This window comes from Chanodichthys erythropterus, chromosome 10 (genome assembly GCF_024489055.1).
Source record: "Chanodichthys erythropterus isolate Z2021 chromosome 10, ASM2448905v1, whole genome shotgun sequence".
NCBI classification, from domain to species: Eukaryota; Metazoa; Chordata; class Actinopteri; order Cypriniformes; family Xenocyprididae; genus Chanodichthys; species Chanodichthys erythropterus.
This window is the reverse complement of record NC_090230.1, coordinates 50,091,734-50,117,681: the sequence shown is the minus strand read 5'-3', so window position 1 is coordinate 50,117,681 and position 25,948 is coordinate 50,091,734. Positions and strand designations below refer to the sequence as shown.

The 25,948-nt window shown below is 36.2% G+C and overlaps 1 protein-coding gene across 2 annotated transcripts in view; it reads left to right on the top strand.

Annotated features, from left to right (window-relative positions):
- The window catches only part of ppp3ccb (protein phosphatase 3, catalytic subunit, gamma isozyme, b), a 39,217-nt gene extending 13,847 nt beyond the window's left edge, over positions 1-25,370 (top strand). Inside the window, exons 4-14 of one of the 2 annotated variants that reach the window (XM_067398071.1) lie at positions 3,270-3,381; positions 7,538-7,683; positions 10,322-10,461; positions 10,613-10,690; positions 10,794-10,888; positions 11,107-11,232; positions 11,594-11,671; positions 16,613-16,697; positions 18,004-18,101; positions 20,769-20,795; positions 22,597-25,370. In XM_067398071.1, the coding sequence (XP_067254172.1) occupies positions 3,270-3,381; positions 7,538-7,683; positions 10,322-10,461; positions 10,613-10,690; positions 10,794-10,888; positions 11,107-11,232; positions 11,594-11,671; positions 16,613-16,697; positions 18,004-18,101; positions 20,769-20,795; positions 22,597-22,772 (1,161 nt within the window). In that variant the 3' untranslated portion in view covers positions 22,773-25,370. The remainder of the gene's footprint in view (positions 1-3,269; positions 3,382-7,537; positions 7,684-10,321; positions 10,462-10,612; positions 10,691-10,793; positions 10,889-11,106; positions 11,233-11,593; positions 11,672-16,612; positions 16,698-18,003; positions 18,102-20,768; positions 20,796-22,596) is intronic. The other variant, XM_067398072.1, reaches the window with a different exon arrangement.
- The last annotated feature ends 578 nt before the right edge of the window (positions 25,371-25,948 follow it).

The window sequence follows — 25,948 nt, the reverse complement described above, 5'->3', positions numbered from 1 at the left end:
ACCACAAAGGACTGAACTTCAGTCATCCGCCACACCACCTGCTAATGCCCTCTGACTGGGCCACTGCAGTCATCAAACGTTTCGTAGGTTACGCCACCAGACTTCGCCCCACCCTGACACCCAGAGCTGTGTGGAGAATGCTTTATTTTCAGTATTTCTTTCAGTTTAATGAAACGTCAACTGCTACTGGGCCTTTTTAAAGATAACCGCAACCTAAATGCAGCGTATCCTTCCTGAGAGGATAGAAAAATAAATGTGTATTCTGCAGATTAACACTGCAATCCTGTCCACTGTTATGCAGCGGTGTTCTGTGGTTAATCTACCGAAAGCGAACCAAAAAGCCTTGCAGGTGTATAATGGTATAGCATGCCTATGACAGACAGGGCAAGTTTTTCAAGAAAACCATATTGATGACTTGAGACATTTCAGTGCTTTGAGTTGAGAGATGATATCAGAAGCAAATGTGAAAAGATTGAAATCATAGTCTTGCCTAATACAGCAAAATGTTTTTTGTCTGCTCAGATGTGTTAGTGGTTCAGGGTGTTTGGAGTGTACATGAGCTTCAGTTTCTGAAGTTATCGGTCTAATCTAAGGTCTAAGTTTGGGGATATTAGTATGTTAACTGTATCCTTACTATATACAGTTACTAAAAAAATACTACACTACCATTTAAAAGTTTGAGGTAAGATTTCTTTGAAAGAAGAAATGTTTTTGTTTTTGATTTTAAGATGTTTTTGAAAGCAGTTCCTGTGATCCAAAGCTGAACTTTTAGCATCATTACTCCAGTCTTCAGTGTCACATGATCATTCAGAAATCATTCTAATATGCTAATTTGCTGCTCAAGAAACAATTATAATTATCAATGTTAACTGTTGTGAAATACAAATCTTTTGTGGCATTAGGCATACCTTTTATTGTCCATTTTAATCTTTGCTGAATATAATTAATTAAATATATATACTGACTCAAACTTTAGTTTTGTGAATTTTTTTTTCTTCTACATTGGTGACAAGTGGCAAGGTGACAGTTTACAAAAATGTTTAGTAGATCACAGGAAAAAAAAAAAAAAAAAGAGTAATGGTCCAGTTATCATCTTGAAAATAAATATAAAATAAAATGAATTTATGGAAAAAAGTTTTGCGTAAAAAATTTTACTCATTTGATTGGTGTACTAAGAGTTAAGAAATGTTAGAAATTGATTTGTTGATGGTACTATTTGTAATGGAAGGACGTGTCAACCCAATTGCATTGTGGGATATAGTATTCCTCCCAGTATACTAGCCTTAGTGACAACTGAAGTCAGTCATCTAGGTATTCTTTGCATAAAAGAACTTTGCATACTGTGAATGCTAGTGGTCTATGATAGAATGATTTTCATTTGTGAGTGATCTATTCCTGTAATAAAATATCAGGAGTAATGGAGTTATAATCCTCTTAAATGCTGAACCTGCTTTGTCGTGGTATTCCAGCATATTAGTTTGAGCTACATCAGAACGCTAATGATTAGAGATGCAGATACCAAAGTATTCAGAATGATATCTGCCGATACCGACAGTTTGGTTTTAAGGAAAAAAATGTCCCCCAAGTAATGTTTAAACTATTTAGGAAACCCTCTCATTTGGTATGTTACTATAATATCAGAGGTTAAAATAACAACAACACAGCCCAAACTATTATATTCAACTGCTGTTTATTTTCAGATCTAATAATTACACTGACTTAAATAAAAACTGGAATGTTTAACAACTCAGTTGCACATAAGGTAGTTTTCTTAAACTCTTGTCTTCATGACAAATTTCTATAAACATATATAATATAATTAACATTTTAAATAAGCTCCTCTCTAGTTTTTATTTTTTATTGCTAACTAACAAACAGTGAACATTGGATAACTTTCCTGAGGTAAATGCAACATTAAGAGACATAAGCTGAGAAGCTGTTTTATTGACGTCTTTAAGTAGTTGAAAAACTGATTACACAAGACATGATATATTTCTGTAAGTTGTACTGTATCTTTAAACATACCTTTTGATGTTCATGCATGTTTTTTCATGCTATAACATGTATTTAAGGAGAAAGAGATGACTTGCGCTCCCCGCTGCTGCATGAACTAAGGCACTGTGATCTGTCGTCACATTTAAGAGTGTCAAAATGCCATTTATTGTTTGAATTTTGTGATAAAATTGGCAGAATTTAAAAGCTGAGACTTCTTATCAGAAGTAACAAAACTCTATGCGATTTATTGGATGCGAGGATTGAGTGACAAAATTTTCTGTGCACCGAGACAACGATGGCAGCAGCAGAAACAATGTCAGCCTCAGGGGTGTGGAAATACTTCAAAATTAATGAAGACAACCCACACATTGCGAACTGCATGCTCTCAATCGCAATTCGTTATCAATTAGTGAAGGCGGGATAGGTGGAATCGTGCTGAATGACACAGACCAGAAGCGCTCTCTTGCATACGCTCTCTTTCTTGTGCGCAATCGCAGTTCTCTTAGACAGCGCGCGATCAGTTCTCCTTGCGCCTGAATGGTCAAATGCATACATAGTTGTCAAAATGTCCATCATGTGGTGTATCTCACGTAAATACAGTTGGTTATGGCTTAAGTGGGCATAAACATTTGGGTGAAAACAGGATGTGTGTTAGTATCCATGGATTCATTCTTAAATTAATAAATCGGTACTCGTACTCGGTCCTTAAAAAATGGTATCTGTGCATCCCTAGTGAATATAATTGCTTTTATCGGCTGATACCGATTATTGGCCAATACATCAGTGCATCCCTACTAATGATTGTTTTCACCTGTATAGTGTGTGTTTATATTTGATGCAAAAAATTTTCCATTTCCACTTGGATATCAATCTCTTTAACTCATGGTCCATCTTGATGTTTAGTGCCGGGTAACTGCAACTACCTTTATAATATGAAGTACGTTGCGATGCGTATGTCACAGTTCAATACAGTGTGATTCATCACATTTTCATAGCTGTATCGCTACTGAAATGGCACCAAATGCGCGAGAGACCCAGTCTGCAGGATATCTAGTTTGTTACCTATAGAAATAACTCTGACCACATTGAGAAATGAGAGTTTCAAAGTTTCAGTGACCTGCATTTTCATTGTTTGAATTGTAGGAAATTATATACATAAACTCAAGTATCGAAAGTATCAATGCAGTTGTGATTAAACAATATCATATATTAAAGCATTGCTAATGTATGTGGTTCATTTTGATGATTTGCTTTTTTTCTGTTTGCATCTGCAGTGTGTGCTCTATCTGTGGGCCCTGAAGATCAACCACCCGACCACCCTCTTCCTCCTCAGAGGCAACCACGAGTGTCGGCATCTCACAGAGTACTTCACCTTTAAACAAGAATGTAAGCTCAGCTCTTTAGAAACTCCGAGCATGTGTGTGTGTGTGTAAACGTTATCAAGAGAGCAAAATGAGATTTTACCACATCCTATCATTCAACTCTGTCATGGATATTTTTTCCATGGCATCCTGAGAGAGATCATGTCTTGAGAGTAATGGATGACGGGCCGCGGGCACAGAGCTCAATCACAATCCCTCAGCTCTTGTCAGGGCTCTTCATTCCCCACTTAGATTTACATCAGCCATCATCCCAGTCATGACAAACTCTGACAGCTAACTGAAACCCTCACACCGAACGGCTGCCTGCTTTCCACCAGCAGCTGATGATCATAAGCAGACCCACACAGAATCTGTGCAAAATTATAACACCTGTCATTTATGCAATTTTATAAAGCCCTTGTCCTGTATGTGTTCATTAAATATTTTGGCTAATATAATTATGCTTCCAGCTGCCGCTTTATAGCTTTCTTAGCCCTCTTTTTTACAGTGTTAAAAAATCTATATGTGGAGCAGAAAGCCAAATTATTTCATAGGTTGCTAGGTTCAGAGAAATGTCCACTCAAAAGAGTGTTAGGGTAATGGAGTATTTTGACTGGGAAGAAAACAGAAAAGTTTTGCATAGTATTGCATGTTATGTCAAACTGGAATATTACAATCAGGCGTGCTCTTATAGGCTTGTTATACTACTGGTTATGATGTATAATACAAGTATGAAATATTATACCGCTTTAAAGCAGAACAATTATTAATGAAACTAACACAGTGTCCTAACAACACGTGACGCGACACGAAATGAAAGGTATCTTTTCCATGTTAAAGGATTAGTTCACTTTCAAATGAAAGTTACTCATCCTCAAGCCATCCTAGACCACATATGACTTTCTTCTTTCAGAGAAATATTAATAATCAGAATCCGAGCTTTATAATGGCATTGATCAGGGTTCACAAGTATGAGCTGAAGAAAGTGCTTCCATCCACATCCATCCACCATAAACGTATACTCCACACGACTCCAGTGGGTTAATAAAGGCCTTCTGAAGCCAAGTAATGCTTTGTTTTAAAAAAATATATCCGTATTTAACAAGTTTTGGAGTAAAATATCTAGCTTTTGCCAGACGGCCCTTCCGTAATCAAGTTACGAAGAAAGTCTAAAACTCTTACAGGTCAAAAAGCTTACATTCTGTCCTATTCCTTCCCTATTTAACTTACAGAAAAAGTGTAACTGACGTGACACCAGTTTACTTTCTTCGTAACTTGAATACGGAAGGTGGTCTGGGGGGAACTAGATATTTTACTTTAAAGCTAGTTAAATATGGATGTTTTTTTTTTTTTTTTTTTTTTAAACAAACGCATCACTTCGCTTCAGAAGGCCTTTATTAATCCCCCGGAGCCATGTGGAGTATGTTTATGATGGATGGATCTGTATGGAGACACTTTCTGCAGCTCATACTTGTGACCCCTGTTCACTGCCATTATAAAGCTCAGGGGCCGTATTCACAAAACATTTTATCTTACCACTAAGAGTTCTCCTAAATAGCAGTAAAAGTTCTTAGCTAAGAGTTTTCTCTTTAAAACCTATTCACAAAGCTGCTGAGACAAACTTTTACTAAGGAATAGACAGAAGTCTAGAAGTCTAAGAGTAAGGGCGGGGTTGACCTCGTTGCTATGGAGTATACACACAGGGATTGGCTGATGGGGGAGGAGTCAGCGATTTAATCATAGAAATTTTGTAGAATGAGGTGTCATGTTTCCATATTAGACGAGAGCCGACTCGCTGACTCCAGACGAGAGCCGACTCGCCTATAGTTACTTTGACAGTTTTCTGCATCCCTCCGCCACCCTGTCCCTCACTCTCGGCTGGGGATATGGCGAGAACTTTGGGTTTGAGCTAAATTCCAAGCTTGGAGCCCTCTATGCTCACTGGACAGTACACCAAATACGCTTATTATATATATATTTTTTACTCTATTTAATCATTTGTGAGTGTGAACTCACCACTGCCACAGGTATTCGGACAATATTTATTTATTTGTTAAAGATTTATTTTTGGTGCCTCATCATAGATTCAAATCTATAAATCAAAATGTATTGCATTTATGATGAAAAGGTTCAGCACCTAAGGCTCTATCGCTACTGCCTCAATGGTGTACAGTGTCTTTGGGTGGATTAGGATCGTGTGTGATTTTGTCTTAGTGACTTAGGAGTCCTCTTGACTACTCCTAATGTTTCACAGACTTAGGAGCTAGTTTTAGGGCTAAAATGCTTTGTGAAATACTCTTAAAGCAAAAATGTAGGACTCTTAAAAATAATGGGCGTGTCAGTCCTAATTTTAGAAGTTTCTCCTAAAATGGAAATTTAGGAGCTACTTTTAGCCTTAAGAGGTTTTGTGAATATGGCCTCAGATGTGTCAGGATATTTATTAAAATATCTCAGATTGTTCATCAGAAAGGATGTAGTCATATACACCTAGGATGGCTTGAGGGTGAGTAAAGCTTGGGCTATTTTCATTTGAAAGTGAACTAATCCTTTAATCCGTTTTTGTCCTAACCAACGATGCGACGGCAATATGCGATATTTCTACATTTCTGCGACATCACGGCTGGAAAAACAACACAAAGTTTGGCAATGATAATCTCAAGTGCTGTTTATCGGTTTTATTTATTTTTAAAAGCGTCTAATGTCCATTTGAATATCATTTTGTGTTCTCAACTTTGTAGCTGTACTAAAAATAACCATGGATAATTCACCTCAGATCATGAAAATAAATAAATGGGCACAAGAACGTTCAAACTGTCAACTCATTGTGAACAAACAAGTGTATTCTATGACAAAGATCATTTCAGTCACTCAGGATGTACTTTAAAAAATGTTTAAATTGTGTAATATTTATGAATGTCATTGTGACTGCTGTTCACTTCCCAAGAGAGCCCGCCCACACAGTCTTATGATTGGCTGTGGTTTTTGATTGATTTTGTCGTGTCTCGTAGTCGCGTCTTGTGTGGACAGAGAAGCTGGTTGTCTCTAGAATCTTATTGTATCACGTTTGGTTAGGACACGGTGTTACTTGATAACAACAGATCCTATATCAATATCTTAACAAATAGAATACCCTTAAATAATGTATAGAAAGTAGTTGCTGGCACACATCAGGCTTTACTTTTTCTTTACTTTTTTTTCCTCCTCTGTTTGATCAAATAATTTCCATACATGAGAAGAACATTCAAACACGGACCCACAAGCATTGGCCATGGTAACCAACAATAACTTGACGTGCTGACTTAATAGTACTAACTTTTGAGGAATTTTGTTTATAATATTTAGTTTGTATTTACTGCTCCTGCACTGCCTATCGATTCAGTTGATTTGTAATAAATAGGCCATAACTATATCGCTATACGGATAATACAAGGTAAGCACAGCACATGTATATGGGATATACATATGGGATTAATTCATAATTTAAGTAGGCTATTTCAGATGGATCTCTTATACAATTTCTTTTTTTACTGTCTTCTGGGGATTTCTTACTAACTAGTTGGTTACAAAATATCCATTTATACGTTATGGAAATTAAGTCATACTGCACATGCCTAATTTGTATCAGCAGAATCCTAATGTGTTAATGCGTTCATTCAGCCTAGATCGAGCCTGGCTTTTTCTACATCCAGTTAATCAAAGAGCCTTTGATAATGATGTGCTACTTCACCAATTGCCGGCACGTTGCAATGTTGTTCTTTGCTCATCACGAGGCAGCCTGTTTCTCATCTGTCAGTGCTGCTGTTTACAATACACTGCACGGTTGGCCCATTCTGAAATGTCAGGATTTAACGGTGGTATGCAGCCCTTGTTCCACGAGTAACCTGTCACTGGCCTCAGCCTCCTTTAATCAACCTCCCGCCACGCTGGTTTCTTCAGTTCATCCCAATTAGCACGTGGATCTGCTGCAACATCACCTAACAAGGCATGCTACATCCTCCTCCTCCTCCATCTATTCCTCCAGCCTTGGAAAGTTGGCAAGCCCCAGTCTGCCCTCACCCACCCTGCATTACTGCGATATGTCAAGCGGACAGCGTGACAGCCTTGGCTTGAAAAGCTCATTCACCCCGCTTGCGCCTGTTCGGAGATACATGGGTGTTTTTATTGTGGTTCTCTCATTGCAGGCAAGATTAAGTACTCTGAGCTTGTGTATGATGCCTGCATGGAGGCCTTTGACTGCCTTCCCCTGGCCGCTCTGCTCAACCAGCAGTTCCTGTGCGTTCACGGAGGCCTGTCCCCTGAGGTAACCTGCCTCGACGACATCCGGAAAGTAAGTAAGATGTGGAGCATTGCTTTCTGGCCTGGTTTTACAGACGGGGCTTAGATCAAGCCAGGATTAGACCTTAGTTATTTTAAGATATGTCAGTGCAGTATTTAAGTTTCTTTTCAGTTAAAACAACTCAAACATGCATTTTATTCTAGGACTAGATTAAGGCTTGTGTGTGTGTAACCAGGGGAATGTGTCCTGTGCTGTTCCATTGTGTATGCAACAGCCATGGTATGACCGTACCAGAAGATGGTGAATGTTACAAAAGCAATGCTTTGATCAGTGTAGTGATGATGCTTTTAAAGGGGATGAATGTAGACATGCCGTTTCTCAGTGGGAGTTGTGCCGTTAAATCTCAGCTAGCTGTCAACATGCTGAAACCCTGTCTGAGAAGTTGCATCTTTAAATGGATCCCCTTTAAAGCACTGCCACTAAGAATATTCAAGCTAAAAATAAAACAACAACAAAAAAACAATATGAAATCTAGGTAAACTCAGTAGTATACCTCATCATTCGAAATCATGTTGGACAACCAGTGACTACCCTGACCCATCCCTATTTATTATTATTATTAATAATAATAATAATAATAATAATAATAATAATAATAATAATAATAATAATAATAATAATAATAATAATAATAAAAATAATAATAATAAAAATAATAATAATAGTAATATTTACTAAATATTTATTTAAACACTTCAGTTCAGTTTATTATAATAATAAATTGACTTGTATTACTAATTATTATTATTAATATTATTAAATGACACTTCAATTTATTATGTAGTAGTAGTAGTAGTAGTAGTAGTAGTAGTAGTAGTAGTAGTAGTAGTAGTAGTAGTAGTAGTAGTAGTAGTAGTAGTAGTAGTAGTAGTAGTAGTAGTAGTAGTAGTAGTAGTAGTAGTAGTAGTAGTAGTAGTAGTAGTAGTAGTAGTAGTAGTAGTAGTAAATAATGTTATAATAATAAAAATGCTAAATTGAAATGTTTTAGAAGTTTCAAAACAAGTGAAACATCCTGACCCCTCTCTATTTTGTAGTAATAAAAATAATAGTAATATAATTAGTGCTGTCAATTGATTTAAATGATCACTTACACCACTACTGATACTATTGTCTCTTAATTTTTTCTTCTTCTAAATTTTAGCCATCCAGTATTACAGTATAATTGAAAGCTCTGTTTTTGTACATTTTATTAGGCTTTAAAAAAAAAAAACTTTTAATTTAAGTGAACGTAAAACAATCTTTACATAAACCCATTGTAATAAATGTCACATTTAGCTGTGCCTTAAATATGTCAGGGCTCAATTCTAAGTTTTTTCTTTTCTTCTGGCCACAGATTTTTACCTGCCCTGCTAAAATGCACAAAAGAAGTTACACGTTTATTAGGCTGCTGTCACTTTGGCTGCGTTACACTGGCACAAAAAACTGACACATTGGAATTTGTTGCACACATGTAAACACAAAAATCTGCACGAGATCAGATTTTTTCGCATCCGATCTGAGCCACTTCCAAATGTGGTTTTAAATCAGATACATATCCGATATCTGGACATGCGACCTATGTCTAAACAAGCATATCCGATTCCCATTTGAATTCCAAGCCACCACAAGGCAAGGGCGACATGTTTGCTTACTAAAAGGTAGCTTTATTGTTGTATAGAGTGCCTCAGGGATGACGCATTTTTGTAGGCAAAACCCGGAAGCGAGTTAGCATTTTAGGACTTCCGGTTCCAACGCCGTAAAGTCTATGGGTTTTTAAATGGGTTTTTGCTAAATCGCAAAGATATCGGATACCTGTCGCATCTAAAGTGAATGTAAACACACTGGCCAAAAAACCGGATATGGCCAAAAGATCGGATCTGTGCATTAACACTTGCAGCCTTTAAGACCTGACGCACATGACGCAGATCTGACATGCATCCCATTTTCTCACAACTCCATTTGTTCATTGAACACTTTTTAACCCATTTAAGACTGTGCTTATGAGGATACTCGACAAAATGGGAAATTTGACAATGTTGTGTGTTTTTGTCCGTTCAAGTTTGAAAACTCAATGCTGCACTGGCTTGCTGTCTAAAACCGCTTTCTGTGTGCGCGTTATGGGTGTTTGTTCACAGGGAGCCACTACACAGACCCCGTGCCAGTACAGATTGTAGCATTATCATATATTGTAGCACACCAAAGGATGCTGAGTTAATTGCTTTAAATGTTTTTAACGTGTTAAAAAAATAATCGCATGCGCAAACGTGTTAATTTTGACAGCCATAATAGTAATATAAAATGTAATTTATTTTGTGATACCACAACTACTACCACCACTACTACTACTACATTTATAATATTAATAATTAATAATTAGATATATGGATGAGTACATATATTTAACTAAAACACTTTTTGGTGAAGTTTTTTCCCCCAGCACCACACCATAAAATGATTGTATTTCCTTTTATTTTAGTTAATTCCTTAATACATGCCTGAACAAGATGATGATTTGTTCAGTGCTTTCAGTAATCCCTCATCAGTCACACAAAATCTGTCATGTAAATTAAGAAAATTCAAACAGATTGAGTTTATATTGTTGCAGTGATGGATAATATGGTCTGATTGTTTGATTTGCTTTGCTCTGCAGTTAGACAGGTTTAAAGAGCCGCCAGCTTTCGGACCGATGTGCGACCTGCTGTGGTCTGACCCCGGTGAGGACTACGGCAGCGAAAAGAGCTCAGAGCACTTTTGTCACAACAGTGTGAGAGGATGTTCCTATTTCTACAGGTACTCCAGCTGACAGTCTACCCACATGCACATTTGTTTGATAGCTGCCTACTCAGTCCCTGTTCACAGTCGCACCTCTCAATGTTAGTCATGGCGTTTTGACTGATGGACTGCTGGAATCGCTAATTACACCTCTCTCCGTCTCTAACAGCTACCCTGCAGTATGTGACTTTTTGATGAATAATAACTTGTTGTCAGTTATAAGAGCACACGAAGCCCAAGATGCAGGGTAAGTCCACTGCACACTCTTAAACCAGGCTATTTGCAGCAATTTTAACTACTTTTTAAATGAACTGCTGACAATTTCTGTCCCATTTCACTGACCCCCTTAGGTATCGAATGTACAGAAAAAGTCAGACGACAGGCTTCCCCTCATTAATCACAATCTTCTCTGCACCAAACTACTTAGATGTGTATAACAATAAAGGTAAGAGCTCTCAAAAACCCTTTGAGCTTGTGCTATCGTGTTGCGCAGTTTAATTTCTAGCCTTATGCAATTTCTCAACAAGGTTAGCCAGTTTTGCTGAAACAAAACATTTTTTTTTCTTTTTCTCAAAATTAATTACAATTAAGTGTATAAATAAATAAAAAAATCAGAACAGACTTTCTGATTTTATTTTATTTTTTTTGTCCTTACTCCTCAAGCTGCTGTGTTGAAATACGAGAACAACGTCATGAACATCCGGCAGTTCAATTGCTCTCCTCACCCGTACTGGCTGCCCAACTTCATGGATGTGTTCACGTGGTCGCTGCCCTTTGTCGGGGAGAAAGGTAAAGAGAAAAAGGGAATGGCTTAGTCTTTTTCTTTTTTTAGATTGATTTTGACACATATCAGATGTGCATTTGCAGGATGTAGTTTTAAAAGAGTTTTGCAATTTATCAGTTCTGATTGTTTACTTTATTGATCCTCAAAGAAAAATTCAGACAAAATATCTGCAAACTAAAAGATGGGATAAGCAAAAACAAATCCGTACAAAATGAACATAGACCTTATGTTGAACACTATGAAGCATGTAATTTATGTATTATTAAAGCCTAAGCAATTAATAAATAGTAGAAGTAGACCAATTTTTGGTTCAGTGAGCATATGCTGGTGGTCTTTGTAAGCCGGTCTTCTCTTGTGTGCTCTCAGTTACAGAGATGCTGGTCAACGTGTTAAACATCTGCTCAGATGATGAGCTTATGTCAGAGGGAGATGACACATGTGAAGGTAAGAACATGTAAAGCTGTTTTACATTTTTATTTATTTTTTCTCCAAATAAATTAAATTTGGCTTAAAGTTGAGGAGTTTTGTTTTGTTTTTTTTAAAGAGGTGAGGGATCAGAGCTCAATACTAACAATTTTTTAATACTTGCCTTGTCGGGCCAGTGGTTTTTTACTTTGGATTTGATTTTTACTTGCCCCACCACAAAATAAATAAAAGATTATTTAAAATTTCAGATTACAGTGCAGACCTGCCAACCTGTATGCATTATGCCTAGCGGGAACAAAATTTGACCTCAAAGTACGTCGCTACAATTTGTCACTCTAAACTACTCAAAAACCTGGTGACTCCTTTGTGCGAGCGCAGTACTCAAATCAAGCAATAGCAAAGGAAGAAGAGTTCAACCAGTCATAGCGCTGGGTTCATAGCCCAAATAACAAGCAGGGATGATTGACAAATGCGTAAGGCTTATCATTAAAAAGAGACTACAGGTCGACAGCAACAAATCCCGCTCAATCTCCCTTCCACTCCCTGATTTGTGGATGACTGACAAGTGCGAGTCTGGAGAAACAGGCATTTATTTATTTATTCTCAGCGTTGAGAAACGTAGCCTATATGTGTTAGGTTATTGTGTAAATAATAACTAAAATACTTAATTATGTTACATATTTATTTTGACTGAAAACTAGTGCGTTAGTTATGGATTTAAAAAGTACCATTGTCTCAGTGCTGCGTGAGCGCTCTCTCACAAACACAGAGAGAGAGAATATAATTGTAAAATGAAAATTGATATGCTAGGTTTAAAATTTGTTTTCGCCTGTTTTTTTTTGTTTTTTTTGTCAAAATGTCAGAAAGCATTTTGTATTATCCATCTGTGTTTTTACAATTTGCTTTACAGTTAAAACAACCCTTCATTATATGTTGGACTCGGCTAACTTATACTTGATATTCTTGATTAAAGGGGACCTATTATGCAAAGTTCAATTTTGCATGGTGTTTGGACATAAATGTGTGTTGGCAGTGTGTGTACAAAGCCACCCCATAGTGATAAAAATCCACCCACTCCTTTTTTAATCCCCATAAATCATAAGCAGTGTCTCAGAACAAGCCGTTTCCAGATCCCTGGCAGTGTGACGTCACATTAGCCACAGGCCCCGCCCACGAATGTTGACAGACACTGATGTTTAAACATAGAACCGCCCTGAACGAGTTCAAAGCGAGTCCGCCATTGCTGCACTGAGGAGAAGGTCTCCCAAGCCTTTTAGGTGTTCTGTAGCTGGATGGATTAATCCACATAGCTCTCTTCATTTACTACCTAAATCTGAGCTGCTGAAAACGAGGTGGATTAACTTGGTTTTCCAGGGAAATGCTCCCTCAGTTCTGCCGAAATTAGTTTGTCTGCGTGAATCATTTCACACTGGACTGCTTTGTGAATGAATGTCAATACAAAGGGACAATACAAAACAGAGACTGGGCTAAAATGTGCCAATCACGGATATACAAGTAAAAACTGTTTGTGATACAGCGTACATTCTCCAGAGTGATACTATATGGCAGTAATGAAGGTAAGGGCACTTTATTACGGTTCATCTGAGCTTATTTACAGGTATAACGTTTATTAAGCACTTCCCGAAAGGCATAAGTTCTTTATATATTTTAGTGTTAGTTGTAACAAATGTTTCTGTGTTCTTCGTTATGTACGTTATGTTGGTGATGATAATATAAGGGAGAGAGAGAGTTTATGGATAATATTTTAATGCACATATTATAATGTGCAATGATTAAATGTAAAGACCGCACGTCAAAAATATAAACCCTTTTTCTGTGGGATTTAGTATCCTATTTGGATAGCGGAATAATAAATTAAGTATTTTTAATGAATCACGTACATATGTTTTTACTGTTTTCTTAGGGTTTCTTAATTTTAGAGCAGTTGTCATTACAGAACCTCCGCTTAAACGACCTGTCAAGTTAGTTGTAGTGCACATCCCTAATTTAAATACTTGAAATTGCAAACAAAAAAATGTATTTCATTTATATTAAATAATTGAATGCGATTCACTTGTGGTTATCAGTTTGCATAAGCACACATTATGCAATGCAATATTAATCATGAATAAAAAAATTGGTTTTGAGCAGGTGTATTGAAACTTTTGACACTATATTAATTATTTAATTATTATTTAAATTAATAAAATTTTTGAATTGGGTCAAACTAAAAACACTTTAACAGTCAAAATTAGAATGCTTAAGATAGGCGTGTGTGTGTGTCTGTGTGTGTCTGTGTGTGTGTCTTGCACCACCACCACCTCCCCTCAAACCCCGTGTCCCTTCTCGTCAAACTGGTACTCAAAAAAATTCCAAGGTTGGCTGGTCTGCCAGTGAAATTTCGCAATTCTTGATTTCAATTTCGATACCACAGCAAAAACTACTAGCCTACCTAATGTTCAAACATTATGAAAAATAAGCTTATAAACAAGTTACAAGCAATATCACAAAGAAATACAATAGAATTCAAAGATATACTTGAAATAAACAGTGCTTTAAGGTTGTCCTGTAGGTCTAACATTAGTATTCCTGTTCAGAAATAAAGTAAACTAATGTAAAATAACACTGAATATTATAAACATTGTATAAATGAAATATATATTAAAGGGGTCATGACAGATTTTTTTATTTTAATATTTTCTTTGAGGTTCCCTTATGTTAATAAAGTTTTTTGCACACAAAAACAAATATATATGTGGAAAAAAATGTTTTCACTGCTCATTCTGACCCTCTGTCTGAAATTATCTGTTTTTAAATGGCGGTTCCTTTAGGGCTCAGTAAATGGCCACTGTTATGACATCATTGTATAACGAAAGTGTATCAAGGTCCACTCACTATTGAACATGTTTTGAAAACATCCATATAAAGCTGTTATTTACAGACAAAGCATTATGAAATCATTTACTTATGCTTTGTGTGGCTGCAGTCTATACAGAGACGCAAAAGAGCTGTTTAGACTAGACATGTCAAAGTGTGCGTTTTTCTCTTTTCCATTCGTCCTGTTGTTAACAGACTCAGGTGTGTGGAGTACATCAGTAACTGAACAAGCATCTGTGCACTGTATTCAGTATAGACCGCATCAGTGATTATAATTGCTTTTGACACGACGCTCACATTCAGTGTAGGCAAATGAAGCCTTTAAGAGTCTGAATGCCAGTGGACAGGGCCTATTGTGCGATGATGTATGACTATTCGTTGATGTCTTGCTCTGGAGGGAGTTATATGCAAATATATTTGCCCGTGTGACATCACAGATCCCGCAGTATCAAAACAAGATGTTTTTGGCGCTTGATTAAATAAATTAAATTGAAATCTTAGCTCACGTTTCTTTGATCAAAAATAAAGAAAAAACTGTCATATTGTGAAATATTATATTATATTATAAATATATTATATTATATTATAATATAAGTTTAAAATAACTCTGCTATTTGAATATATTCATATATTCAAAGGGGGAGAGAGAAAATAATTCCTGTGATGTCAAAGCTGAACTTTCAGCATTATTACCCCAGTGTCACATGATCCTTCAGAAATCATTCTAATATGTTAATTTATTATCAATGTCGAAATCAGTTGTGCTGTTTAATATTTTTGTGGAAACCATAATACTTTTTTTTTAGGATTGTTTAATGAATAGAACGTTCAAAAGAGCAGCATTTATTTAAAGTACATTTTTGCAATATTAATAATGTCTCTATCACTTTTTATCAATTTAATGTGTTCCTACTAAATAAAAGTACTAATTTCTTTCAAATAAAATTATTCACCCCAAACTCTTGAAACTTTTCTGTATATCATAACAATATTTAATGTTTTTTACTTCCCACTCAGGAATAATAATGTAATCAACATTTACTTGAATTTAAATGTAACAAAAACGTGTGCTCAATTAGCCATGCTCGCTTAAATGTCTCCTTTCCTCCCTTTTTACTCGATATGAATTTCAGCTCTGTTAAATATACACCAGCATGCCCCTCTTCTTGTCAAATAATAGTTCTCTGATTAGTGAGTATTAGTCCTCCGTGAATAACCCATATATTTCTATTTAGGACACTATATTCTTGTGTGCAAGTTGCTTTAAAGATGAACTCAGCGTTAAGCGTTCAGCGTTGTGATTAAATGGGCATCCTGCTTTATTGTTTTATCCGTTTGATGCATATAACACTGCAGAGACAGGAAGTACATAGACGGTGCTTAGTTTGTACTTCATGAATGCCTTTAAAGCCTTTTCTTTTTGTTTCTTTTTAAATTATCAAATTTATTACAAATCTTCTGGCCAAACATGCTTTGCCCTTAACAGTTTACCTAAGCGAAGACAAACTGGGTCTTCATTAAGTCACTTCAGCAATTCAAAATGAATTACTTCTCTTAACGCAAAAGCCATGAAGTACAGTGATGCCTCTCTTGCTGTAATGAAACCAGATGAACCCATTCTGAGCACCCCCACCCCACATCTGAGGAGCTGTCATGAAGGAATACAGTGTCCCATTTACTGTTCTTGATGCCCATTTGATTTGTCCTTCTTTTTTTTCAATGGTGCATAATTTTAACTTGGCCTGACACACTTCCACTGTGTGTCTGTGAGCCTTTGAGTTCTGAAATAGGGTTTATTTATTCCTTATGGGAGTTCAGGATGTAATGCCTCATTTGATCTGGAGTATGTATGACTCTAGCCATCAGATTAGGACTAGTTTCCAGGTAATGATGTTGATTATCTCTCTTTACTTTATCATATTTCTTCTGGATAAAAGTAGTTCATAAAATATACGAGGGTTCAAGATGATGGATGTATAGCAAAATTGTTCCAATGTACCATCGATGAAACTAGACCCTAATCTTCTTTCTCTCTATTTTTATTTTCCTCTGTCCCTCCCCATTTGTGCATGTTTGTGGCAGGTGGCACCCCGGCAGTCCGCAAGGAGGTGATCCGAAATAAGATTCGTGCCATTGGCAAGATGGCCAGAGTTTTCTCTGTTCTTAGGTGAACATACACACTTCACATACAAATCCCTCAAGGATTTTTTTCACAGTCATACACTCCTTTCTACACAACAGAGATGTTGACCACTGTTAAAATATCCTATTACACTTATGGTAAAAAATGTCTATATGTTTTGCAACTTAAAACTGTATATTTAATTAAATCATATAATTTTCATATACATAATTTAACTTCCAAAAGTTCCAGTCTTTTTACCTTAAAACTGATAACCACCAATATAATACAGGTGGCACAAAAGCCACATGATGAATCAGTTTATTGTAAGCGGCCGGTCCATAAAAGCATGGTCAATACAATATATAGATGTTGTACAGGGTCGTACACACAAAGATGAAACCCTATCAGGGTAAAATACAATAAAATAGTGCAATATACATTAACTAAATAACATAAAATGTAACAAAGCACACTAATGTACATAACTGAAAAAATATATATTTATTAAAAAAGGTGTCACATGATGTGTAAAGCAGACTTTTTGGAATGTGTGTGTATATATATATATATATATATATATATATGTATATATATACCGTAAATTACTTGCAAAAACCAAAATTTACAGTATTTTATAGTAAAATTAGATAGAATGTGATGTTAAACCATTTACAGTTTTATATGTTAAGGTACTTTAGTTAACCAGTTGACATGTTTTTAAAGTTGGAATTTTTACAGTATTTTCTAGTAATAGTATCAGAAGTCTGTAAGAGATTTATAAAATATGAAAAATGAATTTTAGGTAGGTCAGTCCATTTTAAAAACTAACGACTGTCAAGGTCAATAAGTCTAAAATATCAGATAATGTGACATTTTTATAAAAAGGCAAGCATAGTTCAAGTTGTAATGTCATGTGCTATGACTCCCCAAAAACTTAATGATATTTATAAATTAAATTTATATTTGTAAAAAAAAAAAAAAAAAAAAAAAAAAACTTAATTTTATTTTCAAAAAAGTCTTTAAAATATATTTTATCACGTGTTCAAAGTTTAAGGAAGATATTATTTTTACTGGTTGCATCACATGACAATTAAGAATCAATCAATTTATTTTATTTATTTTTTTAAAAGATAAAAAAAAGTCTGCATGAAGTCCACATGTAACCATTGTGAATACAATGAGTACATTTCTAAGAACTTGACACATTTTAAAAAATGTTTTCTTTGTGAACCCATTTATTTGTCATTGACGTAAATGGAGAAAATTATTACACTTAATTTGAAACCAAACCGTGGCTAATTTTATAGCTATCTCTTAACCGTGTGTGTGGGTGTGGGTGTGTTTTCAGAGAGGAGAACGAGAGTGTGTTGCAGTTAAAGGGCTTGACCCCCACTGGGACGTTGCCTCTGGGTGTCCTGTCAGGAGGCAGACAGACCCTACAGAGCGGTAAGTCTTTCTCCCGGCCTTATTGAGTTGTGGTGGTGTGAGGGTGATACCAGCTCTCCACCAAACCCCTGCTCCTGTTACGCTGTTTCTTTCTCAGTCTTTCTGTCTATACTTCTCTCGCCCTTTTTCTGTCACCGCCTCGCCCGGCAGCTTTGCCTCTCACGGTGCAACACACCCATCATCGAAAGTGATATCGTTTAGAGGGGGGAAGATTTTAGAAGGGTTTGGTCATGAAGGGGATTTCAATCAACACGCTTCAGATTTCCTGCCCTGACAAGGACCTGATAAACTTCCAAGCACTGCTGAGATCATAGCTAGTGCCAAGGAGCTGCTGCGGGTGATGCTTTCACAGTGAGAGGGGCTCCTGTGAGCTTATAACTATGACGCAATATGACCCAATTTAGCCAGCGCCTGTTGGTGTGCCATGCTTCCTCTCCCGGCCTTCAATGTAAAAATTCACCAGCCTGCTGCAGCCTGCCGCCCTCCTATTAGCAGCCGCATTAACATGGTCAGGTTTGTTTTTGACAAAACTAGTTGCCCTTAAATTGGTATGATTCAGATTGTTTTGTAAAATATATAGAAAATGCTAAATGTATTTTTTTTTAAAAGAAAAGAAAAAAGTGTCACTTATAGCTATTACATATTGCATACTAGGGGTTTGAACAAAAGTCTACCCCTAAATGTGCAGCTATATTGGTGAAATTTAAGTGAAAATTTGTGGACAAGTATAGTGATGCATGAAACACACAGCTCACATAATATGTAATTTGTGTGACCAACTTCAAAATCTGCATGGCATACTTTTTTGACCTTACATGAAACTCGGGGGCACGCAGATTCCTGTTGAAATAACTGGAATTCGCCTGCAAAGTTTTGTTAAGCAATGGTAAATGTGACCCCACCTCAAACTCTGACAAATAATAGCACACTTTGATGTAACTTTCACAAAAATGTAGGATGCTACAGACAGAGTGGCCAGACTTAAGGTTTTCAAGCCATATCTAGGGTATCAAACCTGAGGGGGTGGGCTTTTTTGGCTTGAGCCAGGAAACAGACAACGAGAACATACTAGAATCTTCATAGCACAGTGACTACTTTTCATATGATCAAAACATTTTTTTTTTGGGTGAATATATGGGCCACCATTTTGCCAGAACCGCTAAATTTATATGGTTTTAGTTTTCTAAAGCAGACTTTTAAGTTCTAAGCGAAAATTCTATTTCAAATAAATGCTGTCATGTCACGGGATATGCATAAGTAGGGATCGTAGTTGATCTGTGATCCATACGGACCAGACCCCATGGTTTGGAATGCATATGATTTAAGGATTAATTGGAAAGTCTAACCATCATAAAGTGAAAGTTTATAATTTCCACGTCTTTTTAAGGCTTCTCAGTTTATACATTCAAAGAAATCTGAAGCATTTAAGCACAAGAACATGCAAAAGAGAACTCAATTTGGAACTTGTGTGCTTTTTGTTTTTGTTTTTTTGTTTTTTTTGTGGCGCGCAGACAGTCACTTGTGTCTTGGTGAATGTAAACAATTGAGAAAGAAGTTGGATGCATATTATGTTGGACCGAATGCAAATAAACCTGCTGCCGTATGTCATTAATATTAATCAGCGACAGAAGACGAAGAGGGAGTCACATTTGTAGCTTTAACAAATATTATTTAATTGGTACAGTAAAGACTATGCAGTGTTAATCACATTTGATTATTCAATTTCTGTACCTGAAAACTGTTAGACTTACCTGAAAAACATAAAGCAATTGCATCTTTGTTCTGTTGCATTTATCTACGCTTCAATTTGATTTTCTATGCAGATTCACTCGCCTACAAAATCACCTAAATCATTCTAGAAGGATTCATTCTTTCCAAATAGAGCTATTCTAGAGCTAAGTCATCTGGTGGTTTTCATATAGCCTTATATATCAAAGAAAAATAAAATATTGCAAAATCAGTTTTTTCCAGTATCTTGCAGCCCTAGTATAAAAGGGTATTTAGTAGTGGAAAATACACTGAAATGCACTTCTGAGGGAATCTTCATGTTTAGCGGTCTGTGGCATTAAACATTTTGAAAGGCCCTGCTCTTTTGGTCAAACGTCAAAGCACAATAAAATACGATACAGTCTTGTGATTGTAATGTGTCGATGGTGCACTGGGGGAGGGGATGTAAATAAAAGGATTCTTCAGAAGCTGAAAATAGAAATAAAACGACACATCACTCAAAGCTGTCTTGCCTCTCATCTTCCTGTGAAGGCCACAAATAAACTGTCATCATGTATATACAGTACATTGCATGGCGTTTTTACGGTGAAAGCCTCTCCTTGTTTGGCTATTGTATACCTTCAGCTGTAAAAATAGACTTGGTCCATGTCAAGAGTCATTCAGAAGGCCTTGCTTCTCATGGTTTCTCAAAAACAAACCTCACCAAGTAAAAACGAGTTTTGAAATCTGTTTATGTTCTGGATGAAGCAACTAAACTAACCTCTTTTAGGTTTCTTCCTGTGTGGCATGTCAAGCATTTGGGCTGATGGTGGGGAGGGGAAGATGAATGAATGGGCAACAGGGAGGGGGTTTGAATGTACTTGTGATTGCATTGATAACTTGACTCACTTTCTTTCCCCGTTCGTTTTGGGCATGGCACTACTACTCATGCTTACACAGCCACCATAGAAGCAGAGGAAGCACGAGGTATGCAAGACATCTGTGAAACCTTCTCAGTGTTGTCTGTCTTTTACCCTCCCCCTGTGATTTACTGTATGTTGTTTGTGTGCATTTTGTCCTTTTGTAGTCGCCGATGTTATTTATTTGTGTATGTAGTTCACATGCTTGTTACTTATAAAACTAGCAATTTAGTTTGATTTGCACGTTGAGATATTTGTTTGTTGTTCCTTTGTGTTGTTTTGTTCTATTTTGTCTGTTTGCATTTAAAGGTGACATAATTTCTGTGCCACTTAACAGCTAAAAATTACACACTTGCACTCTTCTGTGGTAAACAAAAATATATTGTGATATATATATATATATAATTTTTTTTTTTTTTTTTTTTTCCTCTCCATCAAAAAAGTTTTGGCCCCCACTGACTTTAATTTAATGGACAAAAATAGCCTTTCAAAATAACTTGTGTTCCACCAAAAGTAAGTCATACATGTTTGGAATGACATGAGGTAATGAGTAAATGATGACCATTTTTGAGTGAACTATCTCTTTAATTCAGGATAAACTTTTTGTTGATCTGACTGTTGAGAAAGGACGTTTCAAAAAGTCTCTCAATCGTGAATGCGACCGCTTCAGTCACAGCTGTTTAAAGGGGGAAGCCAGAGGCAGGGGTGTGAGCAGACCACAGCATGAGACTGAATCTTTGTTTTTATCAGTTTCACTTCCTGACCAAAGAGCACACAGATAAACTCAAATCTAGGCCTGTTTTTGCCTTTAATGTCAGGCTTGACGTGGGTACACCGGCATTTCTGGTTAATGCAATCTAAACTAGTCGAAGCCTTACTGTATACCCTGAACTCCTCTTTTTACTTATTTCAGCTGGATGATTGGTTTGTTTAGCTTTATTTCATCAACTTTTTTGGGGGGTGCTATTGGGAAAAACAGCCCACCCTTAGTAGTCATGCTACTTTAGTGACTGGATGTTTATATCTAAAAGTTAATGTTGGGGTGTAGGGGGGGTGTATTTAATTATTATTATTATTATTATTATTATTATTATAATTATTACTAAATAAAATATTAAACAAAATAATAAATGATACTATTGTAATAATGGTATTTATCCCTTAATTTCTTCATTTTTAAACTTTAAAGCATCAAGCTTTTATTTTTTATTTTTTTGTTGACAGCCGATTTACTGTATAAGCACTTCTCACTATTAATTTGGTAAGATGGTTGGCGCATGTTGCACGTTATAAGCAACCTAAACTCAGAGCACCAACAGAGGTGAATTTGTTTGGCATTTCCTGTGAACTGAACTGTTTGCACGTTAAAGACACACTTCACTCTGAAACATTTAGTGCATGCATTTATTTAATTAAATCACAGCATTTACATTTTAAAAATCCATATTGCAATTTTGGTTTAATTTCTAATAACTGTGCAGCCCTATTGTGAAATTTTACGATGCATTCACCCATGTCGTAATTATGGTAATTACAAGATGGCGATTTGTAAAAAGCGTTCATGTCCTTGTAGAACTCGTAATTACAACTTGTAAACTCCGACCCTGCAGATTCTTTTTGGCGTTAATAGTGTCCGAGGACATGAACGTCTCCAAGTAGAACGTCAAGGGTTGTCATCTTGTAATTATGGTGTGAACGCAACTTATTTCATGTTAAGGCTAATGTAATCTGTAAACTCCTGCCATGACAATGTAAAGACACAGTAATATGCACAAGGATACCAGTAATGGCCAAAACGAAAGCAAACGTTGTCATTGCTGTATGTCACTTCATAAGCATTGGCTAACTTCCTGCTTCCATATTTCCAGCCATTCAAGGCTTCAACCCTCAACACAAGATCCAAAGCTTCGAAGAAGCACGTGGACTGGACCGGATAAACGAGCGAATGCCTCCGCGCAAGGACAGCGTGCAGCCAGACGGCACTGCCAACTCCATCAACGCAGCCAATTCCCCCGACAAGAACGGCACCAACGCACAGGCGTAGTAACCCAGCAGCTACCTAGCGCTCTCCCTCATCCTTTCCTTTCTGTCTCTCTCTCTCTTTATTTTTATTTTTTTTTCCTCTCTCTCCCTTGGTTTTCCTCTCATTCTCTCTCTTTTTGGTAGAGGTGATGCCCCCTACATGCAAAACTCTCCTGGACCATTTCGGGGAGAATCGCACAATACCATGAAGAGGGCGTAGTGAAAAACAAACCATGGTTCTTATTTATTTATTGATATAGATGATAAGAAATTTAAGATCTGTAACGGTGGAAAAATTGAGATGAATGAATACATACATGATGAATATTACATGTGTACATAAAATACAGAATATATATATATAGACATAGCATTGGGGTGGTGTAAGGTCATCTTAGATTCAGTAGTTAAAAAAAACAAAACAAAAAAAAATCCATTTTGTAAATTTACGTTTATAAATTAGATTTATTTCTGACATTTTTCTTTTCTTTTTCTCTCTTTTTTTTTTTTTTTTTTTTTTTTTTTTTTAACAACCAAAACTTGCTCTGCAGAATTACTTTATCGTTGTTTGTGCGCTTGGCAAAGGAATTTTTTGCCCGGCATAATTATATAGAATGCTTATTTGTGATTACCCAAAGCAAGTATGATAATTGTTGACGCAAAACAAAAAACAAAGTTTTATTGAAACAATGTGAAAAATTACCTTCATAATGCCAATTATAGCTAAGGGGAGTGCATTAATAACAAGTGTTGACACATTTATATGTACATGTACATTTTCAAGTGTTCCCTCAACCAAATGTAATGTTTACTTTGTTTCATTTTTTTTTTTTTTTTTCCTGTTCGTAACTCAAACTACTACATTGATTTGTAATCAATAAGGCGAAAAAGCAAAAGCCATCCCGCAAGATGGTTGGGAGCGATCGTGTCTGCTTGTTTTTTACTTTCTCCTTTCATTTTGTAGTCAGTCACGCTTTTATCGGCCTCAGCCGTAATTTCGCACACTTTTAGACCTTTTCACATTTCGCAAAAACCACAGTGGTAAAAGACACCGTTTAACTGCCATGATGGGAATGGGCATTTTTCTTGCCGCCCATAATATATATGTTAAATATGATTGGATGAGGTGAACGTTAAACATCTCAGAAAATAAGCATACATGCCTTACATCTTGCGTCTCATCTCGGCTAAATGAAATTAGTTAAACCGAAAATTGTCTCGCTTGCCTTTTTTATTTTCTGTTTCTACAAAACAATTGTAGCCCACCACTTGGATGTTTTTAACATTAAAAACCCATTTGATTGTTTTTCAATTTGTCTAATTTTTGTACCTATAAAGGTTTGCATCAACAAACTTGTAAGTATCTTCAGCGCTAGTATTTCTATAGCTGAGCAGTATGCTCTTCTAAACGGCTGTATTCTCTTAGAGTGGACCATTTTCCACGCATATGATTGACTGAAGCCTCATCTTTGCTTTTACCTAAAGTAAAAATGTTATCTTGATTGCTTTTACTGTACTGAGTGTTTTGGGAAGGACAGGATTTGCAAGAACTGTTTACCAAATCGTCTTTTCAGACCTTTTTGTTTTGTTTTGTTTTGTTTTTTTTTTTCTACACTGTACCGTTATCTTTGCATAAAATCCGGCGGCTGGAGATTTTGCTGCGCAAAGACTGACTTCCTGTACGTTACACGTTTAAGGTCATGTGCCATGCTAATTATGATAGCAAGAGTTCTGTGTGCAGGCATCGAGACTGTTCCTTGCACATTTTTTTTGCTTAATTTAACGCTGCAAGCAGTTCAGGTTCTGTATGTCTTGCATAATACTCCATTTTCATGGTGCACATCTTAACACAAGAATTGGCGAGGGTAAACCTACACATTATCATAACTGTATTTAAAGTGACTCTTTCATCCAAAGAAGAATCAGTGTTTTAATGTAATATATGGCTTGAACATTGACAAAAAAACAACTGCTGATTGTATATGATCGTTGCCTCTCCATTTGCTTGAGAAGAGGCGTGTGCTCAATTTGGAGATGCAGTCATGTAGACACTCTTTAAAGAATAAAAAAACACCTGTTAATGCTTGACTCTTTGCGATATAAAACATACATGAGGGAGGCCTACATCCTTAAACAGGTACCAGAAGTTGATGAGTAAATCATCATGACCCCATGACCACCTTTTCGTGTCCTCTTTTTAAGTGTTTGTCTCTTCAAGTCTTTGTTTTATGTAATGAGCCTCTGCAAACTATTATTTTGTTTAGTTTTCTTCATGTTTAATTTAAAAGGGGTTTGTCTGGTGTGAGAGAGTCAGAGGTTTCGGATGGGGGGGAGGGGTTGTTTGATTTGGGAGAGGTATTGGGGCTTATGGACCACTGACCCCGTTTTAGGAGGGCTTCTGTTACAAATTCCAAACATATCTTGCAAAATCTACTAAAAATGTTTAAGACCTTTTTTTTTCTTAATAGCTAATAAAAGAGGGTGAGGAGGAGTTTGTGTCAAGTACTTGTATTGCGAGGCCTCTATAAATCTCGAATTATGTTGATGTATCGCTCCATTAAAAATGAAAGTAAAATGAAATACAAAAAAATGTTGGGAAAAAAAAAAAACCTTGTGGTGTTTCTTTATTTGTCTGCTTTGAATTGTGTGTTTTTGGAAATTGGACTGTTTCCAGATTCTCCATATTGCATCTGCTTTTACCATTTGAGTGGCTGATTGATGGCAGACTAGTGTTTTGTGAGACCGGCTTTGTCATTTTCTCTTCTTTATCCATGTCTGTGCTCGTCAAGGTTTCCTATGATTGTGACGCTCACATTTTGAACATTCTGTGCTTGAAGGACAAGCATATTGTTACCTGTCTGAACACAGCCCACACACACAAGCACATGCCGAGCATGTTTGTGAAACGTACGCTTGAGATAAAGAATGCACAGTAATCCAGTGTTGTTGACTTCAATTATTACAACAAATCCTTTTTGTTAATTGAAATAAAGCTTAAAATAAAAATGATGAAAACACATCAAATTACTAAAACTAATATTAGAATGAAAACTGAATATAAATGCCAATTCAAAATATTTATAAATACTATCATGTACAGTGGGTATGGAAAGTATTCAGACCCCCTTAAATTTTTCACTCTGTTATATTGCAGCCATTTGCTAAAATCATTTAAGTTCATTTTTTTTCCTCATTAAT